Below are 24,523 nucleotides of genomic sequence, written 5' to 3' on the forward strand. Positions count from 1 at the left end.
CACACACACACACACACACACACACACACACACACACTATGATCTTCCACCCATTTTCTTCTAACACTATGTCCAGAGAACCTTATACATTATTCTGGAATCTGAGGGCAGGTGTACTCACACAAGCATATACCCATACAACTTACTCTTACCCAAACATAGACACACACTATCACATAGATAAAAATAAATCTTTTGGGGCTGGTGAGATGGCTCACTGACTGCTCTTACAAGGGTCCTGAGTTCAAATCCCAGCAACCACATGGTGGTTCACAATCACCCATAATAAGATCTGACATCCTCTTCTGGTACATCTGAAGACCACTAAGATGTACTTATTTATAATAATAAATAAATCTTTGGACTGGACCGAGCAGGGTTGACCAGAGTGAGCCGAGATCCTAAGTGCAATTCCCAACAACCAGATGAAGGCTTATAACTATCTGTCCAGCTACAGTGTGTACTCATATACATTAAATAAATAAATAAATAAATCTTTTTAAATTTTTTTTTAAAATAAATCTTTTAAAATTCTGTCTTGTATAGAGATTATCATATGGTTGCACCAGAAAAGGAGGATCTTGCCCCAAATAAACATGTTTTTTTTTTCGATGTTTTCAGGGGTGTAGGTTTGTAAGTATGAAGTGAAAAAAAAAATGGTAGCTGTGTGAGATAATATGTTAATTATCTTTATTGGGTCAATTATTTGACTAGGTGTACCTATAACAAAACAATGTGGTATGGCCTAAATGCAAGTCTGCCAACAATGCCTTGAAGAAAGGGGTGGTTTAATTTGGGGGAGCTAAAATGTAATCATACTGCATCCCTTTGCTTCTGTTTATTGTATAGTAGAGGGATAGAAAATCAAAATCAGATTTTTAGAAATTTTTATTATATTTCTTGATAATTGTATGGAGAGGAATGCAAGGTATATATTTGTGTGAGTAGAAGTCACAGGACAACTGGCCAGAATTGATTATTTCGTTTTGACTACATGGGTCCCTGGGATCAAACTTAAGTTAACGGGTTTGGTGTCAAGTATGCCTATTTACTGAGCCATCTCACCAGCACTCAAGATCTCCTCTTTTGTATTCTTTTCTCTAGCCTCAAAAATATTTCCCCAGATGATGCCTACGAGAAAGTCTGCCTCGTTTTTAATGGTTATAAAACCATCTCACATCTGACCCTGCAAGGTGGCAACCTGGACAGCATGCATCACTCACTGTGTGAGGTTCTGAAAAATCCGGCCTGCAACCTGAAGTTTCTCAGGTGTCTCTTCATTCCCTAAAAGTCTGGTCATATAAAACTGTCTTGGATCTTTCTATATAGCAAATCTAAGTTAGAGGGAAAGATTTCTTATTTTTAAATTATTTTGTTTATTTACATCCCAAATGTTGCCCCCTCCCAGAGTTCACCCCATCCTTCCCACCCTCAGGGATGCCCCTTTCCTGGGCATCAAGTCTCTAGAGGATTAGGCACATCCTTTCCCACTAAGGCCAGACAAAGCAGTCCTCTGCTACACGTGTGCTGAGGGCCACAGACCAGCCCGTGTATGCTCTTTGGTTGATGACTTAATCTCTGGGATCTCCCAGGAGTCCAGGTTAGTTGACACTGTTGATCTTCCTATGAAATTGTTATCCCCTTCAGCTTCTTCAATCCTTCCCCTAACTCTTCCTTAGGGGTTCCCGACTTCAGTCCAATGATTGGCTGTGAATATCTGCATCTGTCTCAATCAGTTCCTGGTAGAGCCTTTCAGAGGACAGCCATGCTAGGCCCCTGTCTGCAAGCACAACATAGTGTCAGGGTTTGGTGCCTGCCCATGGGATGGATTCCAAGTTGGGCCAGTCACTGGTTGGCCATTCCTGCAGTCTCTTCTCCATTTTTGTCCCTGGATTTCTTTTAGACAGGAACAATTCTGGGTCAAAAATTTTGAAGGTGGCTTGATGTCCCCATCCCTCCACTGGGGGTCCCTGTCTAACTACTTGAGGTGGTCTCTTCAGGTTCCATCTCCCTACTATTGGGTATTCCAGCCAAGATCACCCCATTGAGAACAGGGAACCTCTCACATCTTAGGTCTCTGGGACTTTCTAGGGGTTTCCCCCACTTCCCACCCCCACCAGCCCCATATTTCCATTCATTCTTCTGGACCTCTGGACCTCTGGGCCTCATTTCTGTTTCTTGCCATACCTAATAAGATTGCTTATGCAGAGAGAGACAGAGACAGAGAGACAGAGAACACTAACATTCAGTGTACATAGACTAGAAGATAGAAAAATAATTCAGTCTTTACCTTCCCTGAACTCTGAACAACCTAAACAACTATATATGGCAATCCTGTGACTAAGAAACTCCTAGGGTTTAAGTAACAGCTCTGTTGGGTCATTTTCCTGTGGTTGTTGTAGTTTTATTCTTCTTGGGTTATCATTCCACATAAGCTTGAAGACCTCTTCTTCCCAGCAAAGGTGCTCCAGACCATCAGTTAAGCCCTTCCCTGGCTTCACTTTTGACCGGGATATTAGGTGTTGGGATGTTCTCTACTGCTTATCCCACCACTCACACCCTGTGGTTCATGAATCCTAACATGACCACATTTGAACCAGCAGCAGGGACACAATGTAAGGCCACAAGCCATCCTATGCATTTCCAGGTCTGTGATAGTCACCCATTTCTCTAGGTCCTCTTGTCAATATAGAGGGGATAACATACAATCTGTAAGGACTGGGACATGAAGTAAAACAAGTCATGAGATAAGTTGTAACTGATGTGAATACTATCCATGGAAAATGACCGTTTTTTTTTTCCTTTTCCTGAGAGAATTATCTGGAAGACAAAGTGTATAACTTGAATATTTGAGACTCAATTCCACTTTAAATAACTAAGCTAATGCCCAGAATGAAAGGACATTTCATGTAAGCTCATTGTATATAATTTTTGGAAGCAATTGGCAGTGCACATAGTACCTGATAGCTTGATTTAATTTAGTTGCATAGTTACAGTGTAGCTCTGAGAGGTTCTTCGTGATCTTTGGCACGTCTGAAGCTGTGTGACAAATGTCAACATGTCATTCTGCGTGGGTATTGACTTAAAGCATTCAGTGTTAAGGTACAATAATTTCCAACATAAGATTGGAGATAATAAAAACCTGTCACTTGCCTGTAGTCATGAGACTGAGGAGACTGAAGCAAGAGGGCTGAAACTTAGAGATCCACATAGTGAGACCCAGTCTCCCAAATAATATATATGAATCTGGGTTTGGTGGTGCATACTTTTGATCCAAGAACTTGGGAGGCAGAAGCAGGTAAAGGCTAGCCTGGTATACGCAATGAGTTTGGAGTCAGTCATGATATATAGATAAACCCTGTCTCAAAACTATATCTATATATTCATAAACTTATGCCAATACAATTAGCAATACATGTATGCACATGGGTATGGGGCTATCCTTGAGGAATGGGCAACCTATCAGTGGTCACAACAGCAAAGAAAAAGTGACTCTCCCTCCCCAAGCTGGCAGTGATGATATCTCTTCAGCTAAGGGTGGGGCTAAAAGAGAACATGAATTTGGGGTGGAAATCTGTTGAGTTGGCAGTAGGAATTAGGAGAGGATGTGAATAAGATATATTATATCTGTATGAAATATTAAAAGAAGAAAATTAACTTGAGACAGGATATCACTGTGTAGTTCTGGCTGGCCTGGAACATACTGTTGTAGACCATACTAGCCTGTGCCCTACAGAGATCTGCCTGCCTCTACCTCTTGAATGCTGTACTAAAGGCATACATGATCAAAATTTATGTAGAAAATGAAACTTGGTGGACCTAGGCAATTTAGACCATGTTTTTGTACTCAACAATGTAAGGAGAGCACGAAATGGCCAAAGAGTATAAACATGGTGTCTTTGAACAGTTAAGAAGTATTCCTACAATAGGAAACAAAACTCCAAAGTTTGTCTGTGGGAAGTTCATCCAAGGAGAAAAAAAACTTGATCAGAAACAAACTGGACCCTTCAATTAGCCACAGTCAGTTTCTGCTATCTCTGTGTAAGCCTGATTTGATGTTTACTATCTCTTTCAATTACTTCTCTTACTTTGGCTTGCTATATACTTATTAAACCCATTCACTACGGCAAGAACAGCTATCCTACCTACGACATTCTCTGGACCACTCAGACCGTACTTGTTCTCGTTTCTTCCTCAGCCTGGGATCTTGTTCTACTGCTGATCAGAAATGGGATGGCTTCTTCCCAGTCCTGAAAGTCAATCAATCCCTGATATATCTGGATCTCACAGACAACAATCTCTTGGACAAAGGTGCTAAGCTCCTATGTAGTATTTGGAAGGAACCAACGTGCATACTGCAGAGGGTATCGTAAGTATGTCCTCTCTTCCCATGGAACATCACTTTGGACACTGAGCTATAGACAGAAGAGATATGGTTGACTCCACACTTACATAGCCACCCATATTGTTGTGGGATACACTTAAATCCAACATAAATCCAACAAAACTCCACTAGTCAATGCAGATGACAAAAATTTATTGTAATCACAGCCACAGAACAAACTCAGAAGCTAAACTGTGACCCTGAAGAGAAATTGCCCAGCATATTTAACGGATGAGACCACAAAGTGAGGGGCAGTGGGGTGTACTGTATGTAGCATTGCCCAATCATATTTTGATATAAGGGGTTGATCAAGTTAGGATTAAATTCCTGGACTTGGGAACATGAATTTAGTTTGGCCCTGCCAGCAAGATGGAGAAGTTGCCCTTGAGTTTTCTGGACTCAAACAAGTGCTTCCTTGTAATAGAAGCCATTTATCTACTGGGAAGTCCCCAGCTACCCTAGGGTCTGGAACCTTGAATGTAGTTTCTCCCTGTGATTAAACAGAATCTGAAAATGAAATTGTAGTACCTAGAAATACACCTCTTTGTTCCCAACACCATGAGCCCCACCCGTGCATGCAGACACCTGCTTCTGAGTTTTTGACTGTGCATCACTCATTTTGCTCTTCTCTCTGTGTTGAGGATTTCATGCGTGCGTATGTCTGTGTGTCACTTGATAAAACTCTCCCTCGTCTTCTCTCCTCTGAGTTCCCTCCATCCCGTCTTCACCAGTCCCTCCCAACTGCACATGCTCTTTGCCTAAATCCACTGAGTCTACTTACTGTACATAGGAGTAAGACAATCTACTTGAACATGGGTCACCTCTCGGGAGACACATCCCTGAAGAAAACTTGACTCTTCCTATCCCAGAAACCAGCCTGCCAAGCTCCTCAGCGTGAGGCCCTCCCTCATCCCTGCTGGATTTCAGCTGGATTGGTCTTAGGAAGTCTTAGATTGCTTTCCTAAGTCTAAATCCCTTGTGTGATCATGACTGTGTGGTGGAAATCAACAAGAACTTGAGCTTATTTTCTGGAGGCAGCTGGAAATGTCCTCTCCTGACTTAATAGATATATGTTTTTTTTTTTTGGCTTGGTTTGGGGTTTTTGTTTTAGGTGGGAATTTATAACACTTTTATACCTGTGCACCATGCATACTGGCATGCTTTCCCTCACCTTCCATTCTACCCTCCTGAAAAATCTCTCTCATTTATACCTATTCATCTTATTTTATGACCCACAAAGATAACCAGGGTCATATGTGAGACTGTGGGTTTATAGCTATATGTTGAACCCTGATGGGCTCAGCAGAGAAGACACAACTAAGGATAGTAATCCCCCTTCTTCTAAAGTCTATTCATAGACAGCAGTTGAGTTGGGTGGGGCCCTGTGAGCCTCTTCCCTTCCTAGACTTATTGTTGGTCGAGCCAGTTCTGCTTGGTCCAGCTGTGTACTTTCTCCGCAGGTTGGAGAACTGTCAGCTCACTGAAGCCTGCTGCAAGGACCTCTCTTCCGTTTTGATGGTCAGCCAAACTCTAACACACCTCAGCCTGGCCAACAATAAACTTGGGGATAATGGAGTGAAATACCTGTGTGAAAGCTTAAGCCACACTGCGTGCAAACTACAGACTCTGGTGTAAGTCTTATCTGCCTGCAGGAGGCATTGCAGGTGTGTGTGTGTGTGTGTGTGTGTGTGTGTGTGTGTGTGTGTGTGTGTGTGTGACAGATAGAGGGGGGAAGACACAGAGAGGGGGCAGAAACAGACAGACAGAGACAGAGAGAGACAGTGAGAGAGACAGAGAGTGAGAGAGAGAGACAGAGACAGACAGAGTGAGACAGAGAGACAGAGACAGAGAATGAGACAGAGAGACAGAGAGATACGAAAGGAATTCATGATTTTCTTAACTACCACAAATACTATGCTAAGATCTTCCACATAAGTGATAGAATATGAGAATGACATTGGCTGGGGATGCACCCCAGTGGTAATGGTTATGTATAGCATAAGTAAAACCCTGGCTTCTGTATTTCCACCATTATAGATATGTGATGTTAATATTCTATAGGGAATCGAGAAGAAGATCTGGTTTCCAGATCTGACTTCCTTTTTTATTTTGGTTTTGGTTGAGATATGGAGTCTTATGTATCCCAGGCTGGCCTAGAATGCACTGTGGACCAGACTTTGAACTCTCCTGATCCTTCTCCTACCAAGTACCTGGATTAGAAGGATGTGCCACCATACCTGGGCTTTTTAATTTTTTGTAAAGTATGACCCATTGAGTCCAATTAGTACTACTGACATGAACTCAGGTGTAGGATCATCCACTTGGGGGAAGGACAACCTACCAGTAGGCACCTCCCAAAGAACAGTGACTACCTCCTCTAGCAGTCATCAACTACTAATAGTTTGTAGTAGTGAGAGGAGAAGGTCCTCAGAAACCCTCCCTCATGTGTGTGATATTTTTGCCTGACTTGGTCTTCTAGAGATAACCATGGATGCTGTGACTTCATGTGTGCTGTGGCATGTCACGTCCAGAAGACACTATTTCCAGCAGTCCTCCCACCCTCAAAGCACACCTCCTCATCCTCACACCACTCCTCTCCACCCTCACAGCATGCCTCCCTCCCCACCCTTGGACCACTCCTCCCTCCCCACCCTCACACCACTCTCTCCCCATCCACACAACTCTTACATCATTTCTGTCTTTTTGTAAGATAGTGTCACTCAGGCTGACTTTATATGCAAAACAATCCTCCTGTTTCAGACTCCCAAGTGCTGTGCCACCAACCCCAACCTAACATCCTCTCCAAATCTGTGTTTTTAGCACTGTGTAATATAAAGTGTACATGGTTTGTTAGAGGTGGAATCAGCTTGTCAACAAAATCAATATGACCCTGGTTATTATTCTGGAATCTATATGATCCATTTTATTTTTTAATGTAATTTTTTGAGATTAAAATGTAGTTACAATATTCTCCCTTCCATTTCTTTTTTTTCCCTTCCATTTCTTCCCTCCAAACTTTACCATATATCCCTCCCTATTCTCCTTCAAATTTATGGCCTCTTCTCACTAATTGTTATTGCATGCACATATGTATATACATACACATATATGTATCCTGTTGATACCATATAATGTTATTTGTAGGTATGTGTTCAGGGCTGATCACTTGGCACTGGTCCCTGAGGCTAGACCACCTCTATTTCTCCCAGCTCTCCTCAGTTGCCTATTGTTATTTGTGTACTGTTGAGGCATCATGGGCTTTTCCCTATCCTGTTTTGCCTATTCATTAGTATCATCCTTATTTATTCAGCTCATGTTTGGGCAGTCATGTTGTTGAGACTTTATGAATGTAGCTTGTGACAGTACTAGGAGATACAATTTCATAGTAAACTTCCTGACCCTCTGGCTCTGTTGATCTTTCCACCCCCTCTTCTGCAATCTTCCCTGACACTCAGGTACAGGAGTTTTTGAAGATACAGCCATTGAAACTGGGCTCCAAAACTCTACAGTTTCATTGGTTGTGATGTTCTGCAGTGGTCTCTTACTGTTGCAAAGAGAAGTTTTGTAGCATTAGTTTCCAAAGAGTAATGGGGCTGTATCACAGAGACTGTGTTTAGCATTGACACTACTATGCTGGGTAACAGAGCATCACTGCCAACACTTAAACACTGGCTCTGTTGGGATGAGAGTCACCAGTACAGTTTGTTCTCATTTGCATCCTATTACTGTAATAAACACTGTGACAAGAAGCAGCTTATGGAGGAAAGGGTTTGTTTCATGCTACATCTTGTAGTCCATCATGGATGGAAGCCAAGGCAAGACCTGGATGCAGGATTTTATATAGAGCCCATAGAAGGAGCTCTGCTTACTGGATAGTTCACTTTGCTTTTTGATACAACCCAGTACCACCTGCCCAGAAGTGGCACCACCTACAATGGCTGGGGCCTTGTCACATCAACCATTAATTAGGAAAAAGCCTTACAGCCTTGCCTACAATACAGTCTTATGGATGTACTTTCTCTATTGAGGCGTCTTCTTCCCAGATGACTCTAGCTTCTTTCAAGTTGTCCAAAAAGTAAACAGTGAAATTTGTGTATAAGGTCTGGAGTTCCTTCCTCGACAACATGAAAAAGAGAAAGGATGGAAGAGGAAAGAAGTAAAGGAAGGAAGAAGGGTAGCTGTCAGCTTTTCCTATGGTTTTAACCTTTGTAATGATGTTAAACAGCCGGGGTCTGATAGCTACTTGGTTATTTATATGTGATGAAATACTGAGTTCATGGTTAGAGGTAGATGGAAGGAAAGAACTCCCCAATAATACACTACATAAGTATCCAACCAAACACAGAAGTCCAAAGCCATGAAGACCCTATCCACCTAACTAGCTATACCTTGAACTTACAGTCTAATTATGTTAGAAGGCGCTATTATCAGTGCAGGCAGGATGGCACGTGCCTGTAAAATTAACACTTGGAAATCAAAGGCAGGAGGATCATAGCCTATGCTACAGAGTGAGACCCTGATCTCTCCCAAAAAAATCACCAGAGAAAACTCACTACCTTCTAAGATTACCAAACACAGCCATGAAGTAATTATCAGCATTTATGAAGCACCTATTGTGTACAGGCACTATGCCAGGAACTGATCTATGCCCTGTCCATAAAGTACTACCAATTTAATGGTTTCTCTGTTGGAGGATAAGAGCTACATTTACTTCTGGGCATAAGGAAAAGATGGTTGGAAACTGTATCCATTAAATGATGTGTCCTCTTCATTCTCCTCTAGGATCTTTGCCCTCATCTAGCCACAGGTAGCTCTCTTGGTTGGCATTAGCAATCATGAGGTTTACTTTCATACCAATTAATTTTATTTACTCATTTTTTGAGAATTTCATATATATATATATATATATATATATATATATATATATATATATATAGTATTTTAATCATAATTCACTCCTTTCAAACTTCCCTATAGGAAGGGTTTTTGAGAAGTCCATATGTAAGCCCATTCTATGATTTCATTCCATTATCATTTATCATAATGTCTCTAAGCTTGACTGAAATCAATGGCTCGAGATAGAAGGTAGTGGTTTGGGTGCATCATCCCAGAATGGACTAAGTTGTTTATTTGTTTCTGTTTTTTTGTCCCTGTGCATGTGATTTTCCAGGCTGTGGTCCTGTAACATCACCAACACTGGTTGCCACCATGTCTCAAAGATGCTTGGACAAACACTGAGCCTGAAACATTTGGATCTGGGGCTAAATCGCATCGGAACCACAGGCGCAAAGTTTCTGTGTGAGGCTTTGAAGAACCCCAAGAGTAAATTGAAAAGTCTGTGGTGAGTTGTGCCTTTTTGAACTGTAATCTGTACCTCAAAGGAGCTTTCAAGTGTAGCAGACCCTTTCAGAAGCAATAGGGGGAAGTCCTGAGTCAAGTCAGTTGAGTTTTGCAGCCCATTTTTTCTAGTATTTGCGTCTACAGCTGGTACATAGAGATCAGTAGGACAACAGGAGGGAAGTTGATTCTCTCTTCCCACCACAAGAGATCGAGAGTTCAAGCTCAGGTTGGCAGGCTTGGCAGCAAGGGCCTTTACCCACTGATTTACCTCTCTAGCCCCAAGTTGAGTGTTCTTTTAAATCACCAGGCAAGGGGCTGTAGAGATATTGGCCCAGCACTTAAGATCTCTTTGTTGCACACAAAGAACATAAATTTTGTTCCCAAGCTCACATCACGTGGCTCCAAATTGGCTGTAACCTACAGCTCCAGGACTCTGCTCGCTTCTTACCTCATTGGCCACCCAGACATGCATTTCAAGTTTACTTTTGTTTATTTGTTTGCTTGCTTTTCTAAACGCTCTGTGTTTACTTCATTCTCACTACATTCTCTGAGGTGAGACAAACATTTCACAGATAATGAAGCCCTAGGATGTGAAGGAGAGGAGGGGACTCATGTCTTCAGTTTTTCCACCAGTTTCGGTCATCTTCATCAATAGCATACCAATCACCATCAATCACCACGTGGGGCTTGATAAACTGCACTTCCTCCAGCTGTCTTCTCACCTAGGCATAGTACTGCTGTTTCCACAGGCCAATTATCCACAGGTTAGAGGCAGGGCATTAGAACGCAGAGCACAGCTTCAACATCCCCAATGTGCTGAAGTCATTCTTCAACAGGTTTAAGGTGCGGGTTGCAAGAGAGGGCTGATGACATGGCCTCACAGTGGTTGGAAGTCAACTCACACACTCCCAACCCAAGTCTCCCCAGGGAACGGCTACTTTGCTTCAGTCCCTTGAACAGGGTTATGACTCCTTTGTCACCCAGGGCAGTGTTACCAAGCCTTTGAAGTGTTTGATTGTTGTGATCATATAACAGGTCCTGGCAGCAGTTGTCCGTGAGCAGGCAGTCTACTAGTTCCAGTTCTTGAAGGTAACAAGTGGGCTCCTTTAAAGCTTCACACAGTAGCTTCATTGCACTATTCTGTACCAGGTTCATGGTCAAGTGTGTCAGCTTTCTGTTGTTCGTTAAGTGTCAATGCCACGAAGTCTTAGGCATCATCTATAATATTGCAGCAATTCACTATCAGCCGCTGGAGAGCACATTCTGGATTCTTCACAAACTGACACAGCTATTGCACTTCTTCAGTCCCCAGGCTGTTGTTTGACAGGCTCAGGTGAGTCAAGTTCTGGTTGCTGAAAAGGGCTGAGGCCAGAAGGTGGCAGCTGACAGGTATGAGGTCACAGCTGTCCGGTATCAACTTCTGCAGTGGACACATTGAGCTACTCAAGACATTCCCAAGGGATATCATGCTCTTTACCCCCACCTTATTTTTGGCCAGGCTGAGACACTTTAGGCTGCTGGTTGAAAGCAGGAGCATGGAGATCATCTCCTAACCAGTGAGGGTTAACCCCTAGGAATCCAACCTCAGAGTCTCCAGGGAGCACTTTGGATGTTTCAGCGCTTCACAGGCTAACTTCATGTCATCATCCTTCATGGGAGTGTTCCCTAGATCGAGGTACTTTAAGTTCTGATTGCTAACAAGGAGCATCCAGAGATATTTCAGGCCAGACACTACATCTGCACTCTTAAATGTCAGCTTCTGTGTACCGCAGGACAGATTCCTCAGCTTGAGGCACAGTATCGTCATGGCCCATTTGTTCAGGATGCTGTCACTCAAGTCCAGCTCCTTCAAGTTCAGGTGGGTGCTGAACACAGAGCAGAAGGTTACCTACCACTCCATGAGGAGGGGCTTACATTGTGTCTCCTGGAGAGCAACAACAGGGCACAGAGTATTATCCACCAAGAAGACATCTCTGATATCCACCCTGATTGTCTTAAGGTTCTGACAATGCTAGAGACAGTAGGAAGGTACCATCAAGTCCATCTTCTGGTTAATCAGAAGCCACACTTCTTGGAAGTGGTTGAGAGCCACATGAACAAACTCTATATCTTGAGACTCAGATAGTAGAAGGCATCCAGGATGTTTATCAGGCTAGTGCCCCTGACCTACTGACCTATGAGAGAGACCCAGTGTTGGAACTTTTGCTTGACAGTCAGAGTCACAGGACACTCAAACAGAACCTCCAGAGTCTTCAAGATATCCTTGTTCATGAGGCCAAATAAGAAACGATTCATCCCGAGGAGGCGAGTATCATTGGTTCTCTTCACCTCCGTGATGCTCCTTTGGTTTTTAATGAAGGAAAAAATACAGATTTCATTCCCCCAGCCCTTCTAAAACATAAGGCAGCAACGAAATCCTGCAGGCTGAGATAGAAGAAAATATAACTCTGCTCACTGCTGTGGCCAACCTGGAGAAGGGTGTTCATATGAAAGAGGGCTGAGATCTCAGCTGACATCCTGCACAAACCCACTAGGGTAATTTATTCTTCCTGACTGAGAGCACTCTTGGAAGGCCTTCTCGAGGTGAGCTGGTGGAACACCATAGCAGCATACAAACTGGTAAGAGTCTGGCAGGGTGTGATGAATCTCTTTCCCAGCTTCTGCAGCTATAGAGCCTCACAGACCAGTGAGCATACAGAGGGGGCGTGGCACTGGTCAAATCGCTGGTGATTTTCTATCATGGGATGGAAGACTTGAATTCTCTGGAAGTCATCAGAGATGTTCTCCCAGACCAGGTGAGATCTCTTTTGTGCAGATAGTCCTTCAACCAGTATATAGAGGAGGGACACCACCATGGACTTGGGCTTTTCTAAGCCTGTGTTTCTGGTGGTAATGATGAGAAAGGACTGGGGTAGGAGGGCCTTCCTTAGGAGGCTGTACATCCTTCCAGTCTCTGGAGAGTGTCATATCCTCATGTTGGAGGTCAGAGTCCATATCATCCAAGCCATCTATGACAAGCAAGAGTCTTTCTGGTTGGAACATGATTTTTTGTCACTGCAGCCCAGGAGTCTGGCCACTCCTTTGCAATCAGCTGTGCCAAACTGCTCTTCTCTGTCCACTTTCTTTCTCTAACAGAAGAAGATGATGATGACATTGGACATGTCTTGGTAGAGTTTACCCTGTGCCCAGCCCAGAACAGTACTTCTGGCCAAAGCTGACTTCCCAACTCCTGGTCTTCCATGTAGGATAATGGTGTGAGGCCTGAAGGTTTTCTGGTATGGTTTAAAAGCATCCGGTGATACTTTCATCTCTGGGCTGTCATAGTGTAGATCCAAAGTGGTGTTGAATTTAGCTATCACATGGGCCTTGTAGTCCGTAGGCTACCTTGTTCACCTGCTTTTGTCAGTGCATCTTCTTCCTCAGCTTGTAAGGCTTCTGATGTCTGTTCCCAGTCTGGTCCTTGGTCTTTCGGGATTGCTTTACTGGCTTTTTCTGGAGGACTCATTGTACTTTCTGATGTCTATTCCTGTGCTGGTCCTTGGTGCCCAGCAAGTAAAAAAAAATGTTAGCTGGTAGATGTGATTGATTGCTGTTCAATTATGAGACTAGGGGTCATATTCCCAGCATCAACATAAAAAAATCCAAGTGTGATGGTGCATGCCTACAATGTCAGCACTGGGAAAGCAAGGACTGGGGAATCTCTGGAACTCAATGGGCAGCCATTCTAGCCAAATTACAAATCCCAGGTTCGTAGAGAAGACTTATCTCAAAATATGAGATGGAGAATGCTGAAAACAGTATCAAGCCCCTGGCATTTACACACAGTGGTACACGTGTACATTCACACATGAACACATATACATTTAAACAAACAGGGTATACAGATGTCTCCTCTGAAAAAAATTTAAGGATAAGATGAATCAAGCCAAGCAGAAGCACCCATTGCTTCTCAACTCCCAAGGTTTATAGAAATAAGAGTTGGACAATATACCTATGGCCTCAGTAAGGTCAATGGAGTCTACTTGATTCTGTCCTACAAATCCCAGGTAAGTTAGGAACATCAATCAAATGCACTTGATGACAGCCCTTAATGGTGAGAGACTTGTGACAGGTAATACTCTGCATAGAAGTGTGGTCATATGATTGTCACCCAACAAATGTCCTCCCTATTCATTCACGTTGTCACAGGTGCCAGGGTTCCTTGTCTTCTCATGGCTGAGCAATACTCCATTATAGGTATTTACCATGCTTTCCTTAACCCACCAAATCTGTTGGTGGTGCTTGGCTTGTTATACTTGAACTAGTATCAGTAGTCTTCAGTGAATGCCAGAAAAACTTAAACAGCCAGATTCATGGAAGCAGAGAGTATATAGTATATACAATATACATACTATATATACAATACTACATATATTATATATATACAATATGCATACTATATATACAATATTATATAAAGTATACATATACTATATATATATATATATATATATATATATATATATATATATACACTATTATACAATATTATAAAAACAACAAAGTTGGGAACTCGAACATAGTGTGGAGGTGACCAAATTATTTCTTTGTAGCCATTGATGCACAAGAGGCATCAAATCATCATGTTGTATACTCTGCATATAAACTTTATCAGATATTTTGAAACAGGTTTTACTACATAGTCCAGGGTACCCTAATATTTGCAGTCTTCTAGTCCAGATTCCTGAGAGCTAGGTTAACAGGTGGGTATCACTATGTAACCTAGCTTGTCAATTAAATACTTTAACATAAAAAATGTTATCTTGTGTTTGTAACACATGTTAGTTTGGTGTATTTGCAGTGTTCCATATCTATTTTTCTATTTTGTAATAGAAATGATTGTGATCTTTCAAAATTTTAGCATCTAAGCAATACCACAGGATAATCAAAACAGAATCCCTGGAGTGCAATCCAGATACCAGTACCTTTGGCGGTGAGGGAACAAGAAAGAATCTTAAACTGGGAATAATGGTGCATGACTAACATCCCATCTCTCAGAAGGATGAGGCAGGAGGATTGAGGGGGTCACTACCAGACTTGACTACATAGTAAGACTCGGTCTCAAAAATAAAACAAAAAACACACTTATGCATAAGACAGGATATTTTAATAGATGAGGCCTTGAGCTCGCTATCCTCCCTCAGCCTACCAAGTGCCTGAGTGACACCAGGCCTGGTTGATTCCATAGTGTGGCTATCATCAATATCGCAGTCAGGAATCAGGATTTTTAGTATACCTTTTAATTCTAATGCTTGCTACTATATATGAATCATGCATTAAAACAGAGTCATTGGGAAACAGGATGAGGTGTAACCAGGCAGTGGTGGCACACGCCTTTAATCTCAGCACTTGGGAGGCAGAAGCAGGTGGATTTCTGAGTTTGAGNATTTCTGAGTTTGAGGCCAGTCTGGTCTACAGAGTGAGTTCCAGGACAGCCAAGGCTACACAGAGAAACCCTGTCTTGAAAAACCAAAAAAAAAAAAAAAAAAGAACCCAGAAATCAAAAAACAGCAACAAATAGGATGAGGCGTGTCTGCCGAAAACATGGCATGAAAACATTTTGCCATGAATTAAAGAAAACCTAGCATTATTGCCACCTGGAGTTTATCCAACAGCATGGACTAAACTTAGCCCATGAGATGAGCTTGATATTCCATATACGTGACCCTGCATACATGTCCATCATGTATGTGCCCATCACTTGATCACTTGTGCAGCCTCTCCTCTCTGCCTCCTGCACACTTGGCAGCCCCAGATGGAGGCTTTTTCATGTGTTGAACATATCCATTTTCCTGTTTCCCTAGAGTTAACTGAGATCTTTGTTCAAAATGGAACAGGTCTTTCTCCCCTACCTAAAAACTTCAGTATAAGCCGTCCCTCTGAGCAGATTATTTCCTCACGTTGTGTGTGATCCTCCATCCATTCTTCTTTCAAAGTCCAGTCTATTCTGAAATCTTGGAAGCTTCTTCCAGTTGTATAGAATTTGTACCTATACCTGTTCAAACATAGTAACATCTAGGTGCATGTGTTGACCTTACACGGGTCTGTATTTGGACATCTTTGTTCAACTGTGGGTTTTCTTCTCAAACTTTATTTAAATGTTTACCATGCTTATTTCATGGTGAAGAGAGAGCTAGAGCATTCCAAAACACGGGTGTGTTCTCTCCTTCTACCACGTGAGTCCCAAGGATGGAACTCAGGTCATCAGACTTAACCTTTACCCACCACTCATCTCACAATATGTCATCAACTTTTTTCCATGCATCCCAAGCTAGCTTCAAATTCTCTATATAGCAGAAGAAGAGTTTTGACTCCTGGTCCTCCCAAGTGCCAGGACCACTGACATATACCACCATGCCCCGTGTTATGTAGATGCTGTGATTGCATGCAACATATGTATATAGCCTATTCAGCTTGATACTATTTCACATAATACCTGTAAGCCAACATCAGGCCGTTGTGTGAGCCCTTTCCCTGTCTGGAGATCTACTCCAGATATCTGCTGTTCTTTCTCTTCATTCTCTCATGTCACCCGTGGCCCTTGATCTGGCACCCCAGGTACTCCTTCCTTTTATAATCTTTGCTTGTGCATGTAATATACTACACAGTACACGATTTTTGTTTTCCTTGAGGAAAGAGGCTTCTGTTGCACACTTGTTGAGCCCTTATACACCATGTGCCTGCCATACAGCATAATAGCCATAGAATTGGCTGAATTAATTAGCTACTTCTTAAATTTGTAACTTTATTCTATGAGATTCGCATATATGTATATACCATGTATTTTGATCCATTCCTCCTCTACCCTTGAGTCTTTCTGGGAATGCCTAATCCATCTTCCCCCAACTTCATGTTCTTTTGTTGTTGTTGTTGTTGTTGTTATCATTATTAGTATTGATCAGTCCACTTAGTCCAGTGAATACTGATCATATACACATAGATGTGGGGACATGGGCAACCTACCACGTTTTCATCTCCAAAGTGATTCTCCCTCTGTCAACTAACAATAGCTCCTTGGCAAGGACTGGAGCCTCTGGAGCCCCGCCCTCATCTATGCTGACATTTTGATTGGCTTAATCTGTGCAGGTCTCCTGCAGGTAACTGCAGTTGCTGCGAGTTCCTGTGTGTGACAGTTAGACCATGTTCGTACACATGGCTCTTCCCCACGCTCCAGCTCTTAGACTATCCACCCCCTCTTATGAGATGTTTTACTGAGCCTTGAAAGGAGAAAGGTTGAAGATGACCTTCTATGACTGAGCAGCACTTCATTTATTCTTGACACTGTTCTCAGTTATAAGATTCTTTATTAACCACACTTCTAAAAAGAGAAGAGGAAGCGTCTCTGACTAAACTTGAAAACAACACAGATTGTAGTTAAAAATATTTCTCAGTTTGACAGCATGTGACCATCTAGAGAAATGGCATCCAGTTCCCCACGAGAAAACTTTCAATCCTGTTTACAGTACCATGTAGCCTCCTTTCTAACACTCAAATCCGAGCAGAAACGTGTTGGTAACCCCCATAACTGTCATGCCCCTAGTGTACAAGCAAGAACAACTTGCCTAGAAAGTGAGTATTAGAGTATACAGCATAGTATACAGTATAGAGTACTACATAAGGCTTAACGAGTTAAGTTTTGTGTTTTGTCTGCAAGGCTGTGTGGATGCTCCATCACTCCACTGAGCTGCCAAGACTTCTCTGAGACTCTCAGAAGCAACAAGAGCCTAAACACTCTAGACCTGTCTCAGAACACCCTGGGAACTGATGCCGTAAAGACATTCTGTGAAGCCTTGAAACTTCAGATTTGCCCCCTGCAAATACTCAGGTGTGATCCCGCTATTTCTGATTTCATAGTGTCTCATACATGGAGGTTTTGGTGGTGGTGAGACACGCGATGCCCCAGAATGGTTCACTGTTGACATCAGTCACTGGCAATCAGCTTCATTCATTGGCATTTATTCAGCAAATCTTTTAATTTTTCAAGACAGAGTTTCTCTGTATAGCCTTGGATCTCACTTTATAGACCAAGCTAACCTCAAACTTGGAAATCTGCCTGCCTCTGCCTACCAAATGCTGGGAATAAAAGTGTGTATCACCACATCCTGTGGTCACCAAACAATATTAACCTTCTCTTTAACCCTTCTGTTGCACTGGTGGGTAAACAGAGTCTTAGAGAGAATACACAAGAGACCAAGAAGCCACAATTGTTAGACACTTATCTATTAGGGTAAATAAACTCCAAGTCTAACATGATGTCCAAAAAAGTGGGAGCCTGATGTGAGGGCTCAGGTCTGTTTTTCTGGACTTTGGCAAGTTGAGATAAGATTGCCATACATGGGCTTACATGGTAAGTCTCAAGCATTCCTAGACTCTTGCATGAGATGCTCTCTCAATACAAATTAGATGTGGCTGGGGAGATAGATTACTTAATAAAGTTCCTGTTACTCATACATGAGAACCTCAGAACACACATAAGTGTGTGAAGGTATAAGTTTGTAATCCCAGCTTTGGGGAGGCAAAAATTAGGCAGATTATCCAAAACTTGAAATACGGCTTAATCTAGCTAATCAATGAGCCCCAGTTTCACAGACCCTGATTCAAAATATAATGACTGAAGGATCCATGACTCTGTGTTATGTCTGTATGACTACAGATATCTTTTTGCATATTAAATCAACATGGAGGGCTGAGTGTGTGGCTCAGTTGATAGTGTAGCTGCCTAGTGTGTGCCTTGAGTTTGATCCTGAGAACTGCATAAAACTGGCTGTGATGGTAAACTCGCACAGTGGAGGTGGAACCAGAGAGGGGCTGGATGTAGGCCCCTGCACAGAGGTAGCAGATGTGCAGATTTATCTTCACGCAGGTTCCCCACAAGTGGAGCCTGGGCTGTCCCTGACTCTGTTGCCTGTCCGTGGATTCTGTCCCACAAACTGGGCTGCCTTGTCTGGCCTCAGTGAGAGAGGATGTGCCTAGTCCTGTGTGGCTTGATGTGCCAGGAGGAGATGATACCCAGGGAGGGCCTCTCCTCCCTTCTCAGGGGAGGAGAGGGGAGATTTTTGAGCAATAATGGGGAGAGATGGGGCTAATATCGGGGTGTAAAGTGAATAAATAATGAAAAAATGTTGAGGTGGGGAAGATGAAAAATTCATGGCCATCAATAGCTACATAATGAGTTTGGGGCTGGCATTGGCTACATGAGACCAAATAGGCTGGGGTTGGGAAGTTAGTAAAATTCTTGCTGTGTTAACATGAAGACCTTAGTTTGGATCACCAGTCCCCACCTAAAAGCTAGGCATGGCCATACAGGTCTATAACTCCACTAGTTAGAGACAGAGTCAGAAAGATTCTGACAGCTTACTACCTAGTCAGTTTAATCAAAATGGTAAGTTCAGGGTGTCAGTGAGCGACCCTGTCTCAAAAACTAAGATGGTTGGGAATGAGCAGATTGCTCAGAGGTTAAAAGGATGTACTTGCTGTTCTTGCAGAAGGCCCAGGTTTGTCTTCAGCACCTGTAAAGTGACTCACAACCCATCTGTAACTCCAGCTCCAGGGATCCAGTGCCCTCTTCTGAGTCCCCAGTAGGAATGTTGGGCATGAAAGTGGTGCACATACACCAAAACGCTAAAGAAATAAGCTGAAAATGGGCATGATGGTTGAGAGACATCCCTGTGGCAACCTCTAGCTTCTATATACAGCCACAGGGGTGTATTCCACCAACACATGCATGGGCACACATGCATATACCATATAACAAATAAGATTTAAGATACGCAAGTCCACTTTGTAGAGCAGTATGAAAAGTGACCCATAAGACATTTGAGGCATGCAGGAGGTTTGCATGGTTTTTTTTTTCTCGAAACAACAAACCATTCTTCTTCTCCGGTTGCAACCTAGAGTGAGATTTGATGAAGCTAAGCCCACAATCAAGAACCTGATCCAAGAGATGAAGGTGAGCCATCCACAACTGAGCATCAGCAGTGACCGAGTAGATCTTAAGAATCCTCCTCTTCCTCATTTCATCTTTTGAGGCCATTCTCCTGCAAAGAGTAGGGGTCCTTGAAGATGTGGGTGAAGACTCTCTGGGCACCCTCTCTGATTTATTGGCATCTGGGCTAAATGTCCTTATTCTTAGCAGATCTATGTATAAAACTCAACATATGTCCCTAAACACGGGTAAATGTAAAACGTTTGTATCATTAGCATGTTGGGGAATAAAAGGGAAAGTGTGCATGAAGAACTGTGTTTTTTTCTCTCAATTTTTTATTATTATTATTTTNTTTATTTACATTTCAAATGCTATCCCGAAAGTTCCCTATACCCCCCGCCCCTGCTCCCCTACCCACCCACTCCCACTACTTGGCCCAGGCCTTCCCTTGTGATGGGTCATATAAAGTTTGCAAGACCAAGGGGCCTCTTGAAGAACTGTGTTTACTAATGGGTCCCCACAAAATTCAGAGAAAATCTTCGGGTAACATGTAACACTATTCCCGAGCAGTGCTAACTACACATGCCAGATTGGGCACCAGTGACAGACCAAAGTATGGATACCATGAAAATCCAATTTGATAAGCCAGAGTTTTTATTAGGATTACTTCCAGAAGCAGCGATGACTCAAAGGCAGCCACATCACCAAAGCCCACCCCAGCAAGTTTAGTGACTCAAAGGCAGCCACATCACCAAAGCCCATCCCAGCATGGGCATCGACTCAAGAAAGCTGACAACTTGGGGCATGCCGCACAACCTGCAGGCCATTGGACAGGTTGGAGAAGTTCTGCCAGGCAGCTGGGGCCAGTCTGGTCTTCGTGCCTCTCAGCATCCTCACTATTCTATATGCTTGGGGAATAATGGGCCTAGTATACCTGTCTCACTCACCGAGTTGGTTCCTTCCTGAGTTAAAGGGTCTGCCCTACAGTGTGGTATGGTTCATCTCTCTTTAGAACACCCTGCATCTTAATGAGATTCCCTACAAGATGAAAGGTATTGTCTCCAAAGAAACCACTACACAATAGCAGCGAGAATGCAGAGCAGGAAATGAGTGTGGCAACTGTTTGGTTGTACCTATATCTATAGTCCTATGATAGCTTCTGGTTTTATGTTTTGTTTGTAGCCCTGGGGACCAAGGCCAAGGACACACACAGCCAGTAGAGGAAGCACAGAGAGTGAAATGTGTGTCCTTGACCTAGGCACGGCATGTCCAGGACTCTAATGCTTCAGCACCACAGGACTGGCTGTGGCTTACCTAAACTTTCCTAAAGAGTCCCAAGTGCAACTGAGTGACCAGTGTGGGTAAAAACTAACAACAGTGGCTCTATCGCCCTGATATATCAGGTGATGAATCTGGGGTCACTCAGATTCGCCATGGCCAAAAATAAAATTTATTGAGAAGAGGCTTTTTAAGAACTGACACCTGGACTGGTTGGTGGTGGGATTGCACCTAGGGCCGTTCCCCAACCTTTAGTCCTATCAGCCCAAAGCTTATAAAGGCAAAAACCACGAGATTGTGTATATTCTGCCTACACGTAAGCAAAGGCTTATTTTAACATGTATGTCTTACAGTTGTCCAAGTCATCTTTTGAGCGGAGTAAGCAAGCTTGATTACAAAAAGCAGAAGTAGCAGTTAACCTTCTGACCTATCTTGCAAGAGCAGCATATTTTACAAGATCAATTTTAAGACTAGCCTTCAATGTCTGGGGAAGGGGGAAGGGGGCTACTAGGGTACTGCTTGAACAAGCTAGGTGCTTACATGTGAGAGGCATTTTTTTTCTTTTATATTTTTCTCTCAAGCATAGTAATCAAAACCTTTAATGTTAACCATAACATTACAACCTGAGAACGAGACCCACAGAGATCATCTACCAATCTTTGCTAAGCTTTTCCCTTGGGCTGTACCTCATAAACATGCTGAAGTTCCAGGTTGCTAGAAGTATTTGCCCCCCAATGGTAGCAAGCATCCACCTTATCCCTGACTTCCTAGGTGAACATCTGTCATTCTATCCATTCTTTCTTCATCCTCTCTTCACCTTTCATCTAGTCAGGGTTTTATGTTGTCTATTGAGTTATATTTCCAAGTAGTGTGTGTGTGTGTGTGGTTGTGTGATGTATGCCTGTGTGCTCATTCATGTACATGTGAAGGTCAGAGGTCAGTGTTTGGTGACCATTCTTCACCTTACTTTTTTGTTCCTTTTTTTAAAATGAGATATTTTCTTTATTTACATTTCAAATGTTATACCCTTTCCTGGTTTCCCCTCCAAAACTCCCCTATCCGCTTCCCCCTACCCCTGCTCCCCAACACACTCAGTCCCACTTCCTGGCCCTGACATTCCCACACACTGGGGCATTTAGCCTTCACAGGACCCAGGGCCCCTCCTCCCATTGATGACCAACTAGGCCATCCTTTGCTACATATCCAGCTGGAGCAATGAGTTCCACCATGTGTTTTCGTTGCTTGGTGGTTTAGTCCCAGGAAGCTCTGGGGTTACTGGTTAGTTCATATTGTTCCTCCTAGGGGGGGCTGCAAACCCCTTCAGCTCCCTGAGCACTTTCTCTAGCTCCTTCATTGGGAACCCTGTGCTTTGTCCAATGGATGGTTGTGAACATCCACATCTGTATTTGTCAGGCACTGTCAGCCTCTCAGGAGACAGATTAATCAGGCTCCTGTCAGCAAGCTCTTGTTGGCATCTGCAATAGTGTCTGGGTTTGGTGGTTTATGGGATTGATCCCCAGGTGGGACAGTCTCTGGATGGCCATTCCTTCAGTCTCTGCTCTGAACTTTGTCCCTGTAACTCCTTCCATAGGTATTTTGTTCCCCCTTCTAGGAAGAATCAAAGTATCCACACTTTGGTCTTCCTTCTNCTTGAGTTTCATGTGTTTTGCACACCCTTCATAATAGTCACAAGTAATATAAAATACATTGGTGTGACTCGAGCTAAGCAAGTGAAAGATCTGTATGATAAGAACTTCAAGTCTCTTTTGAGATATATCAAAACATTTCATTATGTCATCTTCTTTTTATTAGATATTTTCTTCATTTACATTTCAAATACTATCCTGAAAATCCCCTATACCCTCCCCCTGCCCTGTTCCCCGTGCCACACACTCCTGCTTCCTGGCCTGGCATTCCACTGTACTGGGAATGATCTTTGCAAGACCAAGGGCCTCTCCTCCCATTGATAGCCAACTAGGCCATCCTCTGCTACATATGCAGCTAGAGACACAGCTCTGGGGGGTACTGGTTAGTTCATATTGTTGTTCCTCCAATACGGTTGCAGACCCCTTTAACTCCTTCATTAGGGGCCCTGTGTTCAATCCAATAGATGACTGTGAGCATCAACTTCTGTATTTGACAAGAACTGGCATAGCCTCACAAGAGACAGCTACATCAGGGTCCTGTCAGCAATATCTTGCTGGCATATGAAATAGTGTCTGGGTTTGGTGGTAAGACCTGAAGAATGTTGTGAATCAGGCCCAGCTACAAGATCAGATTTCCCCATCATTGAAATGTTTAGAGGGCTCGTGCAAAGGAGGTATATCCATGCACGTCCTGACACATTATTCTTCAGACATCACACTCAAGGGCCTTGGTTTTTAATACTTTCTGCATTAAAAACATAAGTGATTTTGTCATTTAGAAGACTGAACAATTAAGTTTATATTAAAATTGGCAAAAGAAAAAAAGAACTTCAAGTCTCTGAAGAAAGAAGTGGAAGAAGATCTCAGAAGATGGAAAGATCTCCCATGCTCATGGACTGGCAGGATTGATGTAGTAAAATAGCTATCTTGCCCAAAGCAATCTACACATTTAGTGTGATTCCCATCAAAATTCCAACTCAATTCTTCACAGAGTTAGAAAGAGCAATTTGCAAATTCATCTGGAATAATAAAAAACCTAGGATAGCAAAAATTATTTTCAACAATAAACCTCTGGTGCAATCACCATCGCCAACCTCAAGCTGTACTTCAGAGCAATTGTAATAAAAAAACTGCATGGTACTGATACAGTGACAGATCAATGAAATAGAATTGAAAACCCAGAAATGAACCCACACACCTATGGTCACTTGATCTTTGACAAAGAAACTAAAAACCATCCAATAGAAAAAAAGACAGCATTTTCAATAAATGGTGCTCACTCAGCTGGCAGTTACCATGTAGAAGAATGCAAACTGATCCATTCTTATCTCCTTGTACAAAGCTCAAGTCTAAGTGGATCAAGAAACTCCACATAAAACCAGAGACATTGAAACTTACAGAGGAGAAAGTGGAGAAGAGCTTTGAGGATATGGGCACAGCAGGGGTGGGGGAATTCCTGAAGAGAACAGCAGTGGCTTGTGCTGTAAGATCAAGAATCAACTAATGGTACCTCATAAAAGTTGCAGAATTTCTATAAGGCAAAAGGGCAACCAACAGACTGGGAAAGGATCTTTACCATCCCTAAATCTGATAAAGAGCCAATATCAAATATATACAAAGAAGTCAAGAAGTTAGACTCCAGAAAACCAAATAACCCTGTTAAAAAATGGGGTACAAAGAATTCTCAACTGATGAATAATGAATGGCTGAGAAGCACCTAAAAAAAATGTTCAACATCCTTAATCATCAGGGAAATGCAAATCAAAACATCCCTGAGATTTCACCTTGCACCAGTCAGAATGGCTAAGATCAATAACTCAGGTGACAGCAGATACTGGGGAGGATGTAGAGAAAGAGGAAGAGTTCTCCATTGCTGGTAGGATTGCAAGCTGGTACAAACACTCTGGAAAT

At 42.7% G+C, this 24,523-nt stretch overlaps 1 protein-coding gene and 1 pseudogene across 2 annotated transcripts in view; one reads left to right on the forward strand and one right to left on the reverse strand.

Annotated features, from left to right (window-relative positions):
• Window positions 1-19,996, forward strand: part of Nlrp2 (NLR family pyrin domain containing 2) — a 51,065-nt gene extending 31,069 nt beyond the window's left edge. The window contains exons 7-12 of one of the 2 annotated variants that reach the window (XM_021219498.1): window positions 1,105-1,269; window positions 4,199-4,369; window positions 5,845-6,015; window positions 9,555-9,725; window positions 17,418-17,588; window positions 19,658-19,996. In XM_021219498.1, the coding sequence (XP_021075157.1) occupies window positions 1,105-1,269; window positions 4,199-4,369; window positions 5,845-6,015; window positions 9,555-9,725; window positions 17,418-17,588; window positions 19,658-19,790 (982 nt within the window). In that variant the 3' untranslated portion in view covers window positions 19,791-19,996. Of the gene's footprint in view, window positions 1-1,104; window positions 1,270-4,198; window positions 4,370-5,844; window positions 6,016-9,554; window positions 9,726-17,417; window positions 17,591-19,657 lie in introns of both variants that reach the window. The other variant, XM_021219499.1, reaches the window with a different exon arrangement.
• Window positions 10,342-13,229, reverse strand: LOC110336767 (annotated as a pseudogene).
• Window positions 19,997-24,523: the final 4,527 nt, after the last annotated feature.

The sequence above is a fragment of the Mus pahari genome, chromosome 19, assembly GCF_900095145.1.
Source record: "Mus pahari chromosome 19, PAHARI_EIJ_v1.1, whole genome shotgun sequence".
NCBI lineage: Eukaryota > Metazoa > Chordata > Mammalia > Rodentia > Muridae > Mus > Mus pahari.